The 20,339-nt window shown below is 41.7% G+C and overlaps 1 protein-coding gene across 1 annotated transcript in view; it reads right to left on the bottom strand.

Moving 5' to 3' along the window:
- srrm4 (serine/arginine repetitive matrix 4) overlaps positions 1-5,843 on the bottom strand; it is a 59,143-nt gene extending 53,300 nt beyond the window's left edge. Inside the window, exon 1 of the mRNA XM_071483732.1 lies at positions 4,990-5,843. Within this exon, the coding sequence (XP_071339833.1) occupies positions 4,990-5,192 (203 nt within the window). The 5' untranslated portion in view covers positions 5,193-5,843. The remainder of the gene's footprint in view (positions 1-4,989) is intronic.
- Positions 5,844-20,339: the final 14,496 nt, after the last annotated feature.

The following is a 20,339-nucleotide window of genomic DNA, read 5'->3' as shown; positions in this document are numbered from 1 at the left end:
ACAGTGTATCAGGTGTTAATTGTTAGACACCTGTTTTGATTCAAATGGATTTGCCATGTAGACATCAATACTAAATATAAATCCAGTTGGCCAATTAACACCTCAGCTATAGCTCCAATTTCTCTGACGCACAAAATGCATCCTGCGGTAAAACTCACTGGAGCGGTGCATCAAGTGTTAAGCCACAGTCACTGGTATGACTCAAATGGATTGTCTGCGTAGGAATCAATATCAAATGTGAATCAATTTCTGTAATGAGTCCGATTCCTGCCTGGGGAGTCGACATCATCTCCTACTCTCTTGTCAGCATGGCTCAGCAGCTGCAGCCTGCGCGCTCTCAGTAATATGACACAGACACAGAGAAGGCGAGTTAACACACACTGAAAAGATACTGAGAGAAGAGAGGAGAGAGATACTGATGTTAGAAGAGGGAGAGAAGTCGGCTAAAGGAGAGGAGAGCAGAGGCGCAGACAGAGAGATGTATAACAGCAGACAAAGCCCTCGTCCATCACTAAATGATGTTTGTCATTCTTGCAGAGTGAGAAAGAAGAGATGCATTGTCCCAGGGGAGCTCTGGCTGCTACTTCCCAGTGTTTTTGAGAATCTATAGCCTGTGTTCATTTATTCCAACTCTCAGAAAATTTTTGTGCTTGTATTTATAAGTATGCAAGGAAGCGTTGTGTTATATCATGCTTTAGCGCAGAGGTGGTCACTGCAGAAATTGAAACCCAAGACAGAGGATGGGTGCAAAAACAGCAACATCTTCCTAAATTATAATATTTATTTATTACTTGGAAACACTCGGCAACAGCACTAAACTGATTCCTGATGAGGCACGTTTTTCTGCGCACTGAGTTGTGAATGGTAAATACTAAAATACCCATGAGTCTCAGCCACTGTAGCTATGGAGAAGAAGCCAGTCAAAGGCGCAAATCACAGCAGGAGCAAATTTAAAATGCTTTTTTTTGTTGCAGTTGTGAACACACACAGCACCATAGCTGCTGAATTCATCCAAAGTTGACCCAGAATGCAAAAGCAAAACAATTTAAACTGCAAATTGTTGTGTCAGCTTTCTCAACCCTGTAATTTTTAGCTTCCATCCACCGTTTGCAGGGCAGATAACGGAAGTTTAAGTTTCGTGATTGGACGTTACAGAAATGCACCCTGGGATTCATTGTCGACCTGCGATCTTGTGTTTTTATGCACAACAAGCTTGTACCTTTGACCCTTTTTTTTTAAATCAAAGAAACAGATATGTTTTAACACAGTTGTCGATGTTGTTTGTTTCATATCTATCTGAGCCACAGAACTGCTCCACCTGTGAGTAAAGTAACTCTCTATGGAAAACAAAAGTGCACCCTGTACAACTGTTACTGACATTTCAAGCAGTTTTACCTTGAATCTTACCTTTACAATCTGTCTGAACTAACATGTTTCCTGCCCTCTTGTAGTGATGTTGCTGTTATTGCCAGATCTCGGTGGTTACAATTTTATCATAAGCCATGAAAATAAGAAACAACATATAATGCATTGTAATAATCCTTCAACATAATGCAAGTCAATATAACAGCCCTGCAATCTGTGGTGACAAAGATGTGTTGATTCGACTTCAGTCTTTTATTTTATCTGCTGATAATCTACTGATCATTGTTTCAATTAAACTTTTGGTTTATGAAATGTGAAAACATATTGAAAAATCCTAATCACAGCTTTGCAGAGCCCAGTGTGGCGTTGTCTAACAGTCCAAACCTCAAAGATATTCAGTTTAAAATGGTATATGACTAAGAAAAGCTGGAAACCTGAGTATATGTACCGGAACAATGACTGCAGTGATTAATGTGTCATCAGAACTGTTGCTGATTATTTTTCTGTCGATCCACTAATCGATTCATCGTTTCAGCTCTTCAGTCAGTTCTGAAGCTGCAGCTTGATTGTGTTAAATTCTACTGTAAAGTGTTTCTGTTATTTGTCCACCCTGCTGTATATTCCCACTGGTGCTGTCAGTGCACAATCCCCTCTCCTCCCCCTTAAAGCAGCATCTGCTGAACTAAGAAGCCTGAAGCCCCCAACCCCACACGCACACACGCACACACACACGCACACACTTTCCCTCCTCCCTTTCACTGCACTCTCTCAGGCCTGCCATCTGCCACAGAGTTGGACAAGACCCCACTAACACGGCAGCAACACACACACACAGACACACACACACAGGCGCGTGCGAGTTTACACCCTCATTTCAAACCCTTGCAACTGCTGGAAAACATCTCCAGTGCACACAAATGCACACACACACACACACACACACACACACACACACACACTCACATACACACTCACATACACACTCTACACAACCCAAAGTTAGCCAGGCTGCATTTTTAATGAGGAGCCCCCCACCCACGAACAAAACAGCTTGCAGGGTTATAATGGTTCCACACGAAGCCCCACCCCGCTGCACAGAGCCAGTGAACTCCTCCCCTCCTCTGTGTGACTGGCCCGAGGAGGAGGAGACCGAGAGGACAGAGAGAGGAGGACAGAGGGAGAACAACAAACTCTAATTACTCCTCTGTGGCTCTTGGGCCCCCTCCAGCATTTTTATTTCAGGAGTGGAAGAGAGTGAGAGAGAGAAGGAGGAGAACAGAAAGGAAAGAGAAACAGGAGGCGTGCTGATTGAACATGAAACATCTCCCCGTGGCTCTCCCTCTGTCTCCTCTCCTCTCTCCCTCTCTGCTTGTTGGACATAATGCCCCTTCGCTTTCACTGCAACTGTTCGTCACCCCTCAGTTATCCAAAGTGAATAATGATGTTTCTTCTTGGAGAGAACGAGGCGAAGGAGCGAGCCTAAGGCCATGCGTTCTGATGGTCTAAGCATTCCCCAGTCACATTCTGCCCGGGCAAAAATCGACAGCGCAGCAAGGAAGGCGGGAGGTGTGGGGGTGCGCCTGAGCCCTCTCCTGCATCCATATTCTCCGAGTGTTGTGTTTGTTGTGTTTTACTCATTGTTTACAATCTGCATCACCCAAAAGTCCCGCTGCATGTCTCCCTCCTGCAAACATCCACAGAGGCAGGGCGAGAGAGGACGTCTTCCACAAACAGACCGGGGCGAATTAGCAACATTGTGCCTGCTCTCTGGGGGACGTTCGTTCTCGCCTGCCCCGGCCACGCCGCCACGCTGCCATCATCACCATCACTGTCACCCGGATGGTGCCCGTGGAGGGGCAAAGCCACTTGAGGAGAGCTTCCTTCGCAGGGAAGCTAAAGCTGAAGAGACAGCTGGGCCCTGCTCCAGAGTCTCCGGCAATTTCGAAAAGGCTGCTCAGTTCGTGGCAGCCAGCCACATTACATTTCATTTTTTTCCTGGGTCCATTTGCTTTGTTTCTAATTTCTTTTTTCCCCCCATTTTCCCCAAAACAGATTTGAATGGTTGACTGACGGGGAAATCGTGGCTACAGTTATTTGGTCAGATCGCTGAGCTGGGACACAGTCAAATAAAGGCATATCTGGTCATATTCCTGCAATAAAAAGTGCTTTTTATCATATCTTACAAGCTAATAAAAACCTTTATAACCAGGCCATGTGCGGCATTATAGTCCTGCTGTAATAGAAGCCATTAAAGTCACATTATCTGGTTCAGTGTGTCTTTCTGCTGCCTGTGCCGATGTAGGATGAAATGAGCCATTCTAATCCTCATTAACATAGCTAATTTCACATGAGAAAGTTGATAGTGGGTGTCAAAACCATTCAAAGGTCACCCAAGCAAGCTCCATCATTTGATATGTAAGTACACGTGCACAAATGTGCCCGTCTGTGAGTGTGGTCATGTGTAGTCTTCTACCTGTCTGAGCTTTAACTATCTGCTGTTGCACATACTCTGAGCTTTTCTCAGGGACAAAGCAGTGGCCCTGCATGTGATGAGTAGTGTCTGACAGACACTGACAGAGACAGTGGATGATAAAACAAATAAAGTTGTCAAAGCTGGAAAAATGACAGATGGTGATGCAGGCAGGAGCAAATTTGGGATATAAAGAAGGGAGGAGGAGGGGGGATGAGAAAGGGCAACAGCCACTGCATCCTTCCCTCTCCTTCCCCTCCGAGGCTGTAAGTTACACAGCTAACCTTTGGCGGAGGAAAAGTGGGGGAACAAACACGTGACATGTTGCTCCTTCAGCAGGGACGCTGGCACAGAGCCATGTCACAGGAAGACGAGGGGACAAGTCTGACATTAGAGGCATGAAGACGCTGCCACATGACCTTTAAAGGGGACAATTAACTGAACGTCATGCTCTTCATGCCAGCTGTGTTTGGCTGTGTGTCACACGTCTCCGGCTGCACACACAAGCGGAGCGAGGTCATACAAACGTCTACGCGTCTCGGTCAAAACAGAGCAGAAAGCAGACAAGGACAATCATATAAATGATGAATGTTTTCTACAACCTCAAGGCTACATTCAGCGGCTGTTTCAGCAGCATTTAACTGTCTATATTTCAGAAAGACAGATTGAAATACAGCCACTGACAACTAGTTTCCTGTGCAGCAAAAACAAGTGTTTCAAACTCATCCCCATTTTCAACAAGACAACTAGAAATTACTGGAACTACACTGATTTTTCAGCAGGTTTAGTCAACAAGCTCTCATTGTGATGAGAAGAAAAATCAAACAACAAACCTGGATTTGTCAAAGGAAAGTGTTTGTTACAAGGCGAGAGCCTTTGGGAATTGAAGGTGCTGTATGCCAACATCTTAACATAAGCATCCACAGTGATGTTTACATTATAGAAAGGATGATATTGTCGGTTTAAGCTTCAGAAAATCAGCCTTCATGCTCAGCAGTCACTCCACAACCACTTGCTGATGTTTTGCAGCAGGTGAACCAAAAGCTTGAAAATCCGTGACAACACTCACTACAGCAGCTGGATAGCAAATATAATTCAATGAGAGCGAGCGATGTGTTTGTTCTTTGATTGTAATTAGAAAGTGGAGAACTCACTCAGTCACCCTCCTGCGGGCGGTGATGCTGGCCACAATGACGCTCTCCGGTCTCGGGGTGGCCACAGCCTTGAAAGTGCCCTTCCAAAACTTCTCAAAGAGCTGCTTTTCCTCCAGCTGCTGGAGGCTGGCTGTGCCACCCTGCGATCCCAGGGACGGAGAGGGGCCACAGGGGCCGAGCTGGAGCGAACACGGGGGCTGCATTTGTAGTTGTTGGGTCTCCAGACTGGAATCGGCTTCAGTCCCTCGCCAGAAAGAGTCTGTGCTCACTCATGGAAACGCGCAGTCCCACGGGTTGTTGCTCAGGAGCTGTCCAAGTACTGAATCAAGCTGAGCAGTGTGCGGTGTCTTCTCCTCTCACAGCAGCAGGTCAATGTGTCAGCGCGTCTGTCTGCTGTCGGCTCTTCAGCGGGAGCGTGGGGAGAGGGACAAAAGCTGACCCTCTCCAACTGGAGGCTGGGTATTGTTCTCCCAGATGAGGAAGGAGGGGTGGGGGGGGGTTGTGTTTCTCTCTCTCCGCCTCTCCTCTTCTATCACATCTGCTGCTTTCTGGGACGGGGGGTCTGAGTCCGGGGCTGGGAGTCGGAGCGCTCCTTTCTCTCTTTCTCCCCCCTCCCCCCACTCCCTCCTCCTGCTGCTTGCTCCCGTCAGCAGCTTCACACACAATCAGGCATCGCTCACAGGAGACGAAGCACGCTTCAGTCCTGAGGAGGGAGGCAGTGCAGTGTTTTGTTGTGGAGATGAGTGCGTGCCCACGCACAGCGCCTGAGGACTGAGCAGGTACCGAGGCAAGTGTTGTGACGAAGTGTGAGGACGAATGTGCATCGGAGGGTGTGTGCGCGTGTGAGAGTGAGGAGCTCAGCTGAGAGCGGCTTGTTTTGTGTCTCTCGGCCTCTGACGTCAAAGTTGGGGGCTGGACGCTGGGGTGAGGGACACCTCCTGTCATCTCTCTCTCTCTCTCTCTCTCTCTCTTACACTCACTCTGCGACACCACTGACTAGGTTCACGTCTCATCCTGACTTGTCCCAGCTTCGGTTTCGCTTTACTTCTTTGTCCATCCTCCCTTCATTCCTTGCCTTCCTTCCTTCCTTCCTTCCATCCATCTGTGTCTTTTGTAACTCCTTCCTTTAATCATTTCTCTCCTTCAGCGAGCGCCAGAACTGAGATGATTAGTCAATTAATCCACTACTTCATCAAGAGAGAATGAAGAGCAGCTATTTTGATAATCCTTTTTTTTTTTCATTTGAGCCGTTTGTTTGTCTGATTCCAGCTTCTCCAATCTGAGGATTTGCTGTTTTTCTCTGTTTTATATCATTTTAAACTGAATCTCTTTAGGTTTGGTCAGACAAAACAATGCTTGACTGAATAAAAGTTACCACGTTTATTTTGGTGTTTTGTCTTGTTGCTTTTTACATGTTCTCTACATGTGTAATATGCTTATGCAGAGGTTTAGCCAAAATAATGATAAGGTTTTATTTTACAGTTTGTCATTTCCTTAAAACTTCATGAAATTTCATTGAAAGAATCATGTAGTTTGGTTGGAATTAACAAAGTTATTTCACTTAGCTTAATTAGTTTTGTTGAGTTTATTACTGGCTTCTAGATGAATTTCCATAAAAGTAATTGCTCCATTCAAACCCCTGTGAATCTTTGTAACTCATTCATTTACATTATGATAATTTATGGAAACTTTGTGCTCAATTTTATGCAAGTTTGTTTCACATAATGCATCTGACTGAAAGTCTCAAGGTTGTGTTAGCTTAGCATTTATAAACAACTGGAAGTGTAAACAATTCCTAACTCTATATTTTACCTGTAATTAGTACCGAATTATATGGTTCTGTCCAGGAGATCATTTGGAAATTTAAAATAAAACTTTACCACAACATTACATCCTCCCATGGAACATTTCTGTAATGTGTAATGTTGCTGTTCATTGCTGCTTTGTGATGCATTGCCCTTTTTTGTCTTGAACATTTGTCTGTAACATTGCTGCTCATGTTGATGGTGAACGAGTCGTGTTGCTGCACTGGGAGTAAAGTTAATGTATAAGAAGTTGATAAAATAATATTAATAATAATGATGCAGTCTTACGTGTTGAATGAGCCAATACAACATAACTACAAAACATCCTCCTGATAAAATGACCAAACAGTTTTCAGCCTCATGAATGGCTTTTATTTACTGTACATGATGCTAAGATACTGTGAGGTGCTGATATTATTCTCCCTGAGTATGTGATTATTTCATATGTCTACTGCAGTGTGCAACATGTTGTAAACTAAGTAAGTCTTCTCTCTTTCTTGTCCTGTTCACACACACACACACACACACACACACACACACACACACACACACACACCCTCCATGAGTGTCTTGGACAAAAGGCTGAGTAAATCAGCATAACAAAGGGCCTGGCTCACTGAGGACCAGCCGGAGCATGTGGCTGACACAAACCTCCCCCCAGGGGTTTCAGCTTCTCCCCGCCGTCAGATACCTCCTCCTCCTCCTCAACTCTCCACTCTGCTTCTACACGACACATAACACAGAGCTCAACCCTCCCCTCCCCTCCCTGCCTCCTTTCCCTCTCTCTTCTCTAATGCTTCTCTAATAGAAGAGACACGGCGGAAGCTTGCAGTGCCTGAGCTTTATGTTGACTCTACTGAAACAAATGAGGAAGCCAAAATAAAGGACAAGAGCAGTATTTGTGAAGAACTGGTAATTGTAGATAAGAGCAAGTATCATCCGCTACTTGCTGCTGCAGGAACGTGTTTGGAAATCTTTGGGGAATTGCTTATAAGCTGCAACTAAAAGTTCCACCTTTTCAGTTTGTGACAGTTATTACACGTTTGCTGTGCTAAAGCTGTTCCCCTTATGTCTGTTTTTACGCTTAAAAGATGACATGCACCTGTGGTGTTTCACGCTTTGACCCATTAGCTCTGAGTCAAATAGCAAATCACACTCTTTGCATCACTGCAAATCATTTTCCAAAGCATAGCATATATTTTTAGACCGATTTCCAATTTCCCAGGCAGCAGCCGCTTTGATAAATTTCAGGAAGCGATGAAAATAAATCATCAAAGTCTCTATCTCAATGTACAAAAAACAATCTTTCTGGTACTTTTCTGCGCAGCTGAAGACCTCAGAAAGCATCGCATTGATCAGAAAATTAGCCACCAATTATTTTTCTTATTGGTTTATCTGACACTTATTCTACAATTACGTTTGTCTTTTAAATGTCAGAAAAATAAGAATTGCTTGTACAGTTCAAATGACAGAAAAAAACATGACCAAAACAGCAAAAGGATATTGTAAAATGCTTCTTTTGCACCACAGCAACAGAGAGAGTTACCCAAACAGTCCCTACCTACAACTGCATTATCACATGACAATAGACCAAAAGCACAGAGACTTTCTGATGTTGGAGGAGATTTGTTGTTAATAAACACATCAAGCAGGTTAGAGAAAGGCTCTGTGATATTCTGACAAGAATTTCCCACGAGAAACCTCCTGCTTGCTGCAGTCGTCTCTATTCATGAGGAAACAGTAACCAAAATCACGTTGGCTATGAATGACAGTAGGGCAGTGGCCTCCTTTTCAGTTAGGGCTGAACAATTAATAGAAATATTATCGCAATAAGGCCAAGCGCAACACTGCACACATTGCAGGGGTTGCAACAGTTTTAATAAATGTAAATAGTGTCACAATGTACCATAAATGAAACATTGTGGTGCTACAGAGGTTCCCAGCCCTGCAAATCATATTCTCCAGATGTAAAGGAACAAATTTGTTTGGTCCAAGACCCAACAAAAATCACATTATCATCATTTTTATATTTTTTTCAACATATATGAAAAGCAAAAATGACCACTTCACTTGAAATAGTGACTCATATCACAATCACAACATCTGCCAAATAAACGCAGTATGATTTTAATTGCATATCATTCAGCCCTATTTTCAACAGTGACTTAGCTTTGAGTCCACCAGTTGCCCAATAATCACAATAATATGTTAATGCAATACATTAATTGATTAATTGATCTACTGTGATGTGAGGTTTTGCTGGTTTTCTCTTCTGGGTATCTGAATATGATCATCTCAGGTTAGGGTTACAGATCAAGAAGTAAATGCAGTTGCTTTGGTATAAACACTCGCCAACCACTTTATTAGGTACACCAGTTCAACTGCTCATTAACACAAATATCTAATCAGCCAATCACATGGCAGCAACTCAATCTGTGTAGGCATGTAGACATGGTCAAGAGGACCTGCTGAAGTTCAAACCGAGCATCAGAATGGGGAAGAAAGGTGATTTAAGTGACTTTGAACGTGGCATGGCTGTTGCTCATCTTAGTATTTCAGAAACTGCTGATCTGCTGGGATTTCCCGCACAACCATCTCTGGTGTTTACAGAGAATGGTCTGAAAAAGAGGAAATTTCCAGTGAGCCGCAGTTGTCTGGGTGAAAATGCCTTGTTGATGCCAGAGGTCAGGGGAGAATGATCAGACTCTTGCTGACCATGTCCATCCCTTTATGACCACAGTGTACCCATCTTATTCCAGCAGGATAACCCTCCATGTCACAAAGCTCAAATCATCTCAAACTTGTTTCTAGAACATGACAACGAGTTCACTGAACTCAAATGCCCTCCACAGTCACCAGATCTCAATCCAACAGAGCACCTTTGGGATGTGGTGGGACGGGAGACTCACATCTTGGATGTGCAGCCGACAAATCTGCAGCAACTGCTTGATGCTATCATGTCAATAAGGACCAAAATCTCTGAGGAATGTTTCCAGCACCTTGTTGAGTCTATGCTGCAAAGAATTAAAGCAGTTCTGAAGGCAAAAGTGGTCCAACCCGGTACTAACAAGGTGTACCTAATAAAGTGGCCGGTCAGTGTATAATTGTAGCAAGACACAACCTGATTATAAGACACATTCATCAAGTGATGTGGTGGTAATGTACACTGAGGATAAATCCAGCTTCAAACTAAAACGTTAAAGGTTGAAAACTGGTCAACGTTATGAAAACCACATCTTTTACAGCAGATGAAATCAAGCTTCATTCACACACACACACACACACACACACACACACACACACACACACACACACACACACAACAACTGATATTTTAGGACCAAGTTGATGCCAAGACTGCTGGTTTGATGATGACTGATGCAGGCAGCATAATGACTTTAAGTGTTCTAGTCGGCTGAGAAACACGAAATAAGTAGAAGACACAGTAAACAACAACAACACGTGGAATAGCGCCGGGAGCACATCAGGACTTGTGAAACAGGAATCATAACTTTAGATGCAGTCATTACCATTCAGTCTGTCACAACATAACTTCTCTATAATAATATTTCCATGCACCACGTTAGTCAATTTCAGATTGGAAATTTCAAAGTTCTCAGTAATGACTACCACATTTCTGGTATTGTGACAGATTACACGTCCCACACGTTCCTGCAAAATAAAACCTCCCTGGATGGCTTCGACTATGTGTGAGGATCTGTGCGCTATTTTGTTTTTATACTGGATAAAGCCGGGTAATCACACCACAATATTCCCTCGCTGTGAGTGTAAACAAGGTGTGGTAAACAAAAGTTTTCACTGACGACACTGTCAGGCGAACACCCCCCCCCCCCCCCCCCCCCCCCCCACCCCCCCCTCCTCTGATGAGGAGTTGTATGCGTGGGTGAGAATTAATATCTCTGCCTGCTAATAGTTATGCATAAAGACAGAGCGCGGTACCTCGTCTGGATTAATAATGCATATATCAGCTGATAACATGAAACCTTGATGTATAACAACACCAGCCACTTAATGATAAGTGGCTGCTTCATCAGTGTGCTTTGCATAAAGATGTAGCAGAGGCACTGTGGAATGAAACCACAGGGCAGAGACGAGCCGGCCCGGCTCGTGTGTTTCATTTATGGTGGGGAATATCAAACAGCCGTTTCTGCTGTGAGATGAAGTCGAGGTTATATTGGAGGGCTGTGCCGAGGGCAATGAGGTGGACTTCCTCCTGCTGAGTGTTTTTATGAAGAGCTTTTGCTAGCAGTGGTTTTATATGGAAAGTGGAGCTGAAGGACACAAAGCTGTTGTGGAAAAAGTAATTAAAACTGTGGAGAGACAATCATTTCACATTTTCTCCTTGCTGTTTTAGCTTGGAGAGAACTGCACCTCGTGACAGCAATTGGTTTTGAAGTGATACGCGGCATCACATACATGTAGTATCACACATTATTCGTCATAATTGGTGCTTTTAATGTGTCTATGGTAAAGGCATCCCATCAATATAACATTCGAAGCTGTGATCATTTCTGACTGAGCTATTTTGCATCTAGCTCCACACATCGTCGACAACTTGAAGCCTGTTAAACAAGGCAAGCTGGGCTGTAATTCTCTGTGTTCGCTGATACGCATTAGCTACAGATAAGCAACCTTTCAAAAAAAAAAAAAAAAACACAAATTAGTTGAATTCTTTCACAAGAAGCAGAAGGTATATATGAAAAGTTACTGACAACGCTCAAAAACGTTGCACAGTCAGATCTCAGGCCGACTGTAATTGCAGCCATTACAACTGGGTGGATTCATCTTCATGGATTGTTTAAAGTCACAAATCCATACCAGAAAGGGAAAAAGCAAATTGTTCAGAAACGTAATGTTCCCCTCTCTTCACCAATGAGAGTTCAAGTCAATATGTTTCTTTTTGTGATGTTTCTGCCACTGATGCACAATTTGAAAGTTATTTTTGTTCTTTTGAAACGCTCAAAAAAAAATCAAAAAAAAAAACAAAACAGCGAAGCTATACATCAGCCTTCCTTTAAAAACCCAGAGAAGTATTTTCTTTTCATAGCATTGGTCATTTCATTTTCACTTTCAGCTTGCACACCTCCACATAATTTTGAGAGAACTCAACCACTGGTATTACCTTGGGATAAGCTGTCACAACTGCATTCAGGACAGACAAGCGTATTTTAAAAAAACTTTTGACAGTAATATGATTTCTTTGCTCTGGACGCTTAGTTAGAAGTTTAAGATGTAGTTTAGAACTTTATACTTCAGCTGAAAACTAAAAGAAATGTGAAACTTGGAGAAACGTGCCTCCATGGTTGACGATTTCTGAACATGTGTGATTCATGTTGTTGTCACAGAACGATTAATCAAATGCTTCTGTGCTGTTTCCAGTCATTCTCACTGGTTTGATCACACCAAAGTGCACATCTGTCCACGCTTCGGGTGCTGCCTTAGGAAGTCTAATGCAAACACATCTCAGCTTAAGCTGCACCTGCATTACTTCGATGATGAGAGAGATGTCAGAACTGGGAATAGTGGGTGAAGCTGACGGAAGTTGCAGGGCGCGCTTCTGCAGAACTGCAGAAAAATAATCTCAGTTCGCAATTGATCCCAACAATGAAACAGCAATTCGTTTTTGGGTTTTTTTTTTCACTCCTGTAGTCTTTCAACAAATTGTTGTACACAGCTGAAATGTTTTGAACAGCTTTAAATCAATATCTTGTCCGTCTTGTATGTGCCAGGCAGGAGTGTTGTTCATAAAGTGGTTTACATCGATAAAAATTTTTTCCTGTGGCCCATTTCTCTCAGCGTTAGCAACCTCCTTGCAGATCCTTGGCTTCAAACAAAGTAACAGGACTCGCTGCTCTACTGATGGAAGAAGTTCTCAACTCTCTCTTTAACTTAGGTTAAAGTAAAAATACCACAGTACCACTGTTACAAATAAAGAACAAGTACAAATATATCAGCAACAAATTATACTAAAAGTTTAATTTCCAAAGTGTAAGTACACAATATTCACCATTTCTCTTGTCATAATAATGTATGTATATCATATAGTTGGATTATGATTATTCATCCACCACAAGGCAGGGCTAATTTTAAAATATTAAAATATTTAAATATTTAAAAATTCGTTTTGGATATAAGCATCTGCTAAATGACTAAATGTAAAATGTAAATGTAAATGTAAAATACTTTATATACTGCAAGGTAGTTTGTAAATGTCCTCCTAGCCAGAAAGTATGATCCAACCTGAAGTAATACATCAAAATATATTAGTTGGTTATATTTGATGTTATCAATCTGAGTCTGCAAAGTCACTGGTAACTAAAGCCATCAAACAAATGTAATGTAAAGTCAATCGTTAAGTATTTGCCACTGAATTGTTGTGAAGTAGAGGTATAAAGCAGCAGAAATGTGTAAGTATCTCAAAACTTTATCTAAGTACAATACATGAGTAAATATACTGAATTACTTTGACTTGATTGGTGGTTTAAGTCCCTGAACCCTTGGGGACCCTCCTGATTTACATGCCTGACACCCACGCAACCAGGTCAGGAATGAAGGTTGTCCCTCACCTCCAGTTTTAAAATGTTTGACAAGACAAAAAGAAATCTCTCTGCAGTAAAACTTTGAGGCTCCTCTTTCAATTATAAACAACAAATTACTTTTTAAAGTCGAACCAGCACATTATAGAAGAAAGCCAGCCGTGCACTGTCACTATGTTGTAGGACGGCTGCCAACAAAGACGGAGGCTCTTTGACCGGTTTAATGGTTTACTCAGAATCCCTTCATTAACATGTAAACCCCAAATTCTAGGTGCTTTGGCTCTGGCTGCTCAAACCTGATAAGATATTTCATTTTCAGGGCATTGTAATTTTGGAATGACTTCCATGAAAATGGCATTTTGATCATCCCCCCAGTACCTGAAAGTAAATGGACCTGGTCTCTGTTGTGTGACTTGGCGCTGGGGGCCCGAGGCATGAGGAAGATGTCTGATAACGGCAGAATTAACAAAGACGAGAGTGTTACAAACGGTTGCACGATGAACGCAGCGGTTCGCAGAGCTAATACCGTTGGCGTGTTTGTTAAACTGAAAAGTCCACTGTATCATCCAGACACAGACAAATAGCAGCACTACTATCCCAATGACTGATTTATCTTTACAGAAAATCAGCGCAGACTGACTGCAAATGTAGTGGGATATGTTGCTTTACTCAATATTTCTATTAGCATATCATTCGGAATATAAATGGATTCCCATCTCCCTATCAGCACTGTCACAGAGAGAGGGGTGGGCAAATGTACAAAAGTGTCAGCTTTAGAAACATTGGATAAAACGAGCAAAGCAGTCAGTCTCTCGGTGTAATTACCCATCATGCTGTAGCTCAGAGCTCTTCTTCCTCCCTCTGGGTGCAGAGATAAAATATAGATAATTCCTCACACCTAACCTGACTCTACATTGCAGGGGTGGTTGTCACCATAGAAACTTGGAGCTTAATGCATGTTCAGGATAATAAAAATGTGGAAACTGCCCATTTTAATCTGAATGTTAACTGAAGAGCAAAAAGCTGAGATCACACTGAGAGAGTGAAAAGTCTGTGATGGCAGATCAAAAAAAATATTCTCATTTATTTGCATTAAACAAAACAACTAGAGACATTGAGAGGTGTGAATGAAAAACTGTTTTATATAAAAATCGGTGTGGTACCACAAACATAAACTTGTGCAATAACAAGTACAACATGTAGATCGCAGCAGTTTTATTTTGCAAAATAACAGTTCGACAAAACACCCTAGGAAGACTCCTCTTCTATGACATCTGCACACAGTCTACCAGTAATCAATACATCTCATAGCCCTAAGCCCTGACAAGCAAAAGCTGCTGTCCAGGTAAACAAATCTGATGACTCCCTGCAGCCCAGAATGATTAAAAAAAACAAACAAAAAAAAAAAACATATTTTCTCAGATTAGCAGCAAACAAGACTCTTGTCCAGACCAAGCACGTCTGTAGAAAGTATAAAGTAACTGACACTGATTAAGTTCATTTTGTTGAAGGAGGCATTGTGATTGCAGAAAATACAAACCTCAGTCAGAGTCACTCAGAATAGTGGGCAATCAGAAATAGTTGTGGCACAATATGTGACAGAACGCACACAGTAATTACCCTGAGCTTCAAGCCCAACCGATAAATCCACCGATATTATTTTATCACTGATACAGGTACATGTAGGTATATATAAGCCAATAAATGACAAGATTTTACAGTACAGATGTGCCAAAAATGTATGTGAAGCGGTTTTAAATCAGTGCCTCCATTAAAAAAAATAAAATCACAAATTTGATAAATCTTTATCAAAAATGTTTACATTATGCTTTTAAAAAATCAAAATCAAGAATAGCCACTGATAAAGCATTATGTCTCAAATATGTATATATCCTGATCAGCTTCAAAAGTACAATCACACCATGTTTTGGTTTAGTCATGTGCTTAAAAAAAAAAAAAAAAAAACAAGAAAAAGTTCTAAAAATGATGTTTACTTTTCCCGTCTTTATGCAACAGCATCCAATGACAGCATTGGTTGTTTAACATGATATGTTCTCTTAATGTGACTAATGACGACTTTCTCTCAGAAGCAAAAGCAGAGGTGGCATGACACTGTTATATCTCTCCAAATCCTCTTATGGAGGAGGATGAAGCACAGAGGATGGGGTGGATGACAGGCCGTACAGACTATATACTTTTACACCAGGAGACCAAGGTTTGTATCCCATCTCCTACAAAGAGTCGACACCAGTTTCTTCTTTCTGTGACTGTGATCCTCCCCTGACCCTGACAGAGCATCTGTAGTTTTGTTGCCTAAATTTGACCAAAACCACAAAGGTGATCGATCACAAAACGCTCTTTGAGGCATTTCTTCACTGTGCTGCTTAAAGGTTCTGTAAATGAACGAATGACTGAATAAATGATTATTTACAATTATATAGCAGCAATCAAATATTTTCTACAAAAAGATATAGTGGAGTAATGGAGCCCCCTCTATATAGCCCCTTTTCCGCTGGTGAATAAAACCCGCCAAAACCTGCTAACAATGGGCTTTTGGAAAAGGGTATTCACACCCAGGTCAAATCACTCCGAAGTAGACGCGGGTATTTATCAGCTCTGGCTCCAAACGACATTGATGTAAACGCAGCAACTTTGTTGGTGTCAAGTCTTTCGGAGTCACTGTGGAGTCACTTTCGGAGTCACTCCTTGCAGGTGTGTGTGTCCTCAGTCCCAACAGAAAAGCAACCTCAACTGGCAGTGACAATGGGGTCAATCAGCTTTCATTAGCGGGTTTACCCGTGTTTAAAAAACCCCACTGATACCTGCTAATTTTGGTGTAAAAAGGTTTTGGTGTAATCAAAGTTTTTCTGGTCGTTGTTTTGGTACCTGGGGCGGCAGTGCGTGCAAGTTAGTGCACGTGAGTCCCTCCTGTTAAACTGTTGCCCCTCCCTAAGTTCATAAACAGACAGGAACTGCCCACAGGTGAGATGACACAGTGCAGTATGCAGAGTTCAGATGAAAGCAACCTTCCAGAATTTCCTCCACTAAAGAAACCACATTTTTCATCCAAAACGGCCTCCTCTGTCAGTGTTATTTGTGCAGTTGTTCCCAGCAGATAAGTCAAAGGCTGAATTTCTTTCCCAATTCAACCATGGAGTCATATTTGTCTGGCTTTACCAAGATATGTGATATCATTCAGATTTGACCCTTTGTAAAATCTCACGGTGAAAAAAAAAAAAGAACAAGGGTAACAACCATCTGCAAGTTCCTTCCTGGTCTTTACCATTACATAACAAACATGCAGACTAAAATATTTTATTTTGTGACAATCTAAGCAAGCCAGTCAGGTGAGGAGGCAGGGACGGCCATGTGAAGGAGAGACCCAGCCGCACAGGGCAAGGGTAAGAGGACACTCCCATCCTGCCAAATTAAATCACGAGCCCGCATCAGGGTAAATAAACCGCAGGCTTTTGGGACGGCTCTGTAAATCAGATCTGCTTTTCCTGGGCCCAGAGGAATAGAATAACGCTCATCCATGGCGATTGTCATGCTGGGCCTTGGAACATTACACAGAGCCCCTAAAGACAGCTAAAGGGGTCATCTCATGCGCTGCCATCTGAGGGGACAGCAGTCTTGTTGTGAGGCTCAGACTGAATTTAAAGACTTCTGGCACAAAGGGAGGAAATTATTTGTGTGTCTCTAGTGTGATAAAAAAATCTAAAACTCTTGATTTTCAGTGGTTAAATCCCTGATTCAAGTTAACAGACAAACCAAAATATGCTACAGTGTTGTATCGTTATTATTATTGTTGTTGTTTCTCTGCACAAGCTACTCAACATGGCCAAAAAAAGTGCAGCTCTGAAAACCAGCCCACTTGACAGATGGCAAAGATCCGGCTGATGCAATTGTTGCTCCACTCGACCTGCAGCGCTGCCTTCCATCCCCTCGTGGCTGAGTCTTTTATCTATAAATACAGTTGGCAATTACGAGAAGGTGCCAAGATATGTCACGTGTCTGATGTTCATGTGCAGAGTGAGACTTTCTGCTGGCCTTAGAGCTTTAACATGTTATTTGAATTAGAAATTCTCAAATACAAAGGATGTTCATAATATGCACAAGATGGATTCAGCCAACCTATTACAGGTAAATTAATTATTATCTCTGGGTCTTCTGTACAAGTAGGAATAATAGACAGCGGTCTAAGATTTGGCAACCACAGATCCAGCCCAAAGTCTGCATGAAATTTGCAGAGAAACAAAATCAATACTAAACTTGAAAATTGATTTTTTCCAAGTAGCTCTCTCAACACCTCTGTGCCTGTTGTGTGAGTGTTTTCCTGTGGTCACGCACCTTCTTCAAGGCATCTACAACCAAAAGAAAAGTCAGAAACAATGTGGCCACTGCTGCCTGATATCTACAGTGCATCCACATTCTTCATAATGTGAAGCAAAAACTCAAACCACATTATAAAAATATCTTAAAAGTAGACGTGTGTGCTTAGAGCAAATTTAAAGATGTTAGCACTAGCTGCTAATACTAATGCTTACAACTAGTCCAACCCCTCTCAGTTACTGAAGCCATGTAGCCATTTATTTACTGTTACATGTAGGCAGGAACTAATGATCATTTTGGTTAAGGATTAATCTCCTATTTCCTTGATTCATAGTCTATAAAACATCAGAAAACAGTGAAAATGCCTATGACCATATCCTACAGCGCGAACAACAGGATGATGTCAAACGCCTTGTTTTGTCCGACCAACTTAATATACTTTAAAGGGGCTATTCATACATTTTCTCTGCTGCGGAACGTGGATTCTTTCTGGGAGTGAGTCGTGGTGATTGTTAATTGACGAGAGCTTCAGCCATTAATGTGTTTATAAGACAAGAGGCTATAATATGCCCTCTGATCAGCAGTACGTCTTGAGGGCAGATTAGACGCTATTGTGAGTCACTATCAGGAAGGTGACGAGATGGGCTGGGGCTAGCTGGCTAGCGTGCTAATTTCAGTAGAAGACAAGATGTGATACAGACATTGGCGTTGCTTTCCAGACAGCTCTTGGTGAATAAAGAAATTAAGTCTGATGCTGAACTTGCAACATTTCTTCTAGACTGGTAAGTAAACAGCTGTTAATGCTAATATTAGCTATGTAGCAATAGCAAAAATCATAAATAGCTCCTTTAAGATCAAGACATGTAATGCAACCATCACATGGTCAGCTATGAAAATAACTTTTACAATTATTAAATTATTGAAATAGTTGCTGACTAATTAATTAATTGACTAATCATTGCACCCAATACAGTTTGAGGAAATCACTGATTTATTTGTTAATAAAAATTTAATCTGCTTTGAATTGCAGTTTATTTTACTTTTACTGTTACATTTTTGTGTCAGATTGTGGACTGTGCATCTAAATATGTATCATATCAACCAACAGGGAGAGAGCTACACACCCCTTTTGTTTGTATTTGACAGCAAGAGTTTTGTATCTGTGCTAATCCAACCTGTGAACCTGAAACACACACCACTGACTCTGTGCAATAATCCATACCCTGCATTTAACCCTCAGCAGGAACAAAAAGATTTAAACAAGATAAAACAAAACACACTTTCTCTAAAAAGAGAGAGCTTTTGTAACAAAAATTTTATGAGCTTTAGCTGTGAATAAATAATCTCTGTTCTGCAGCATTCAGTCCATTTAATTGGATTACAACTGGTCAGAGAAATCAATAGTTGGACAGCAAATAAGTTCCTACAATAAACACTGTCTTTTACAAAGGTCAGTTTTATAACAGCTGTGTCAATAATTCAAGTTTAACTTATTGAAAATTACTCATCCACATAGAATAGAATATGTGAAGAGAGAGAGAGAGAGAGAGAGAGAGAGAGAGAGAGAGAGTGGTGGTGAGAACACAGACACAAGCAGAGAGAGAAAAATGCATTCAAGGTAAACAGAGAGTCAGAGACAGGGAAAAAGAGAAATACCTCCAGGCTATGCTTTTTTCAAGTCACTCCTGTTGGCATTCAGACTGTGCCCTGTTTGCCACTGTCTTTATAAACAGCAAAATCAATATGGCCACTGCTCTGACCCTGGTGCTGGAGGAGGCCATCAGTGGATTCACTTACAAAAACAGGCTGTTCAGGAAGGGCACAGTTCGGCGCCGGACAAAGTTTTCAGAAAGGGTACGTTTTGAATTAGAGCTTCCGCAGACAAAAAACGTATTTTGTAAAAGTAATACACTGTATGTTCTAACCGGATAAAGTATATAAAGATGGCTTGAATGTGAGTGGAGTAGTATCCACAGAGGTCATGGAGCTGGATTCAAGCGATTTTCAAAGCTGCACTGGCAAAAAAAAAAAAAAGGTTTTGACAGTGAGATGCAATATTTCATTCAAACACCCTCCCTAAAAATATAAGTTCTGTTTGTGTACATATTAAACAGGCAAGACACAACATTTATTGGTGAGATACACAGGACTTTTTTTTAAAATTAAACTTTGGACAGAGCCAGACTAGCTGTTTCTCTTGGTTTCCAGTCTTTCTGGTACACTATTCTAACCGTGTCCCGACCCCAGCTCTGAACTTTACACACAGACAAGAAAGTTGTATTGATCTTTTAATCCCAGTCACAGAAAGAAAGTTTTATTTCCCAAAATGTTGAGCTCTTCCTTCAATGGCTGAGTTAATGAGTGGTGAAGGTTTGAGAAAAATGTAAAATTGAATATAGGCGTATTTAACTATCCGTAAGCCCCCCCACACCACCCTCTTACGCACAGGTTTGAAACACCTTTCAATATAATGCAGTTTAATACAAGTCTGCCGTGAACTGCAGTCTCAAAAATGACTCTCATAGAGTCAACAAAAAGTAAATATTGAAAACAAAAGGGAGGGTTTCGTTGCAGGGCTGTTGGACTGAATTGTATAAGATTGTACAGTAGTGCTGCACATTTAACCAAAATATAACTGAAATGGCAATATGGCCAA

The sequence above is a fragment of the Trachinotus anak genome, unplaced genomic scaffold (genome assembly GCF_046630095.1).
Source record: "Trachinotus anak isolate AG129_WGS33_773 ecotype Australia unplaced genomic scaffold, CSIRO_AGI_Tana_v1 ptg000008l, whole genome shotgun sequence".
NCBI classification, from domain to species: Eukaryota; Metazoa; Chordata; class Actinopteri; order Carangiformes; family Carangidae; genus Trachinotus; species Trachinotus anak.
This window is presented reverse-complemented; position numbering and strand designations above follow the sequence as displayed.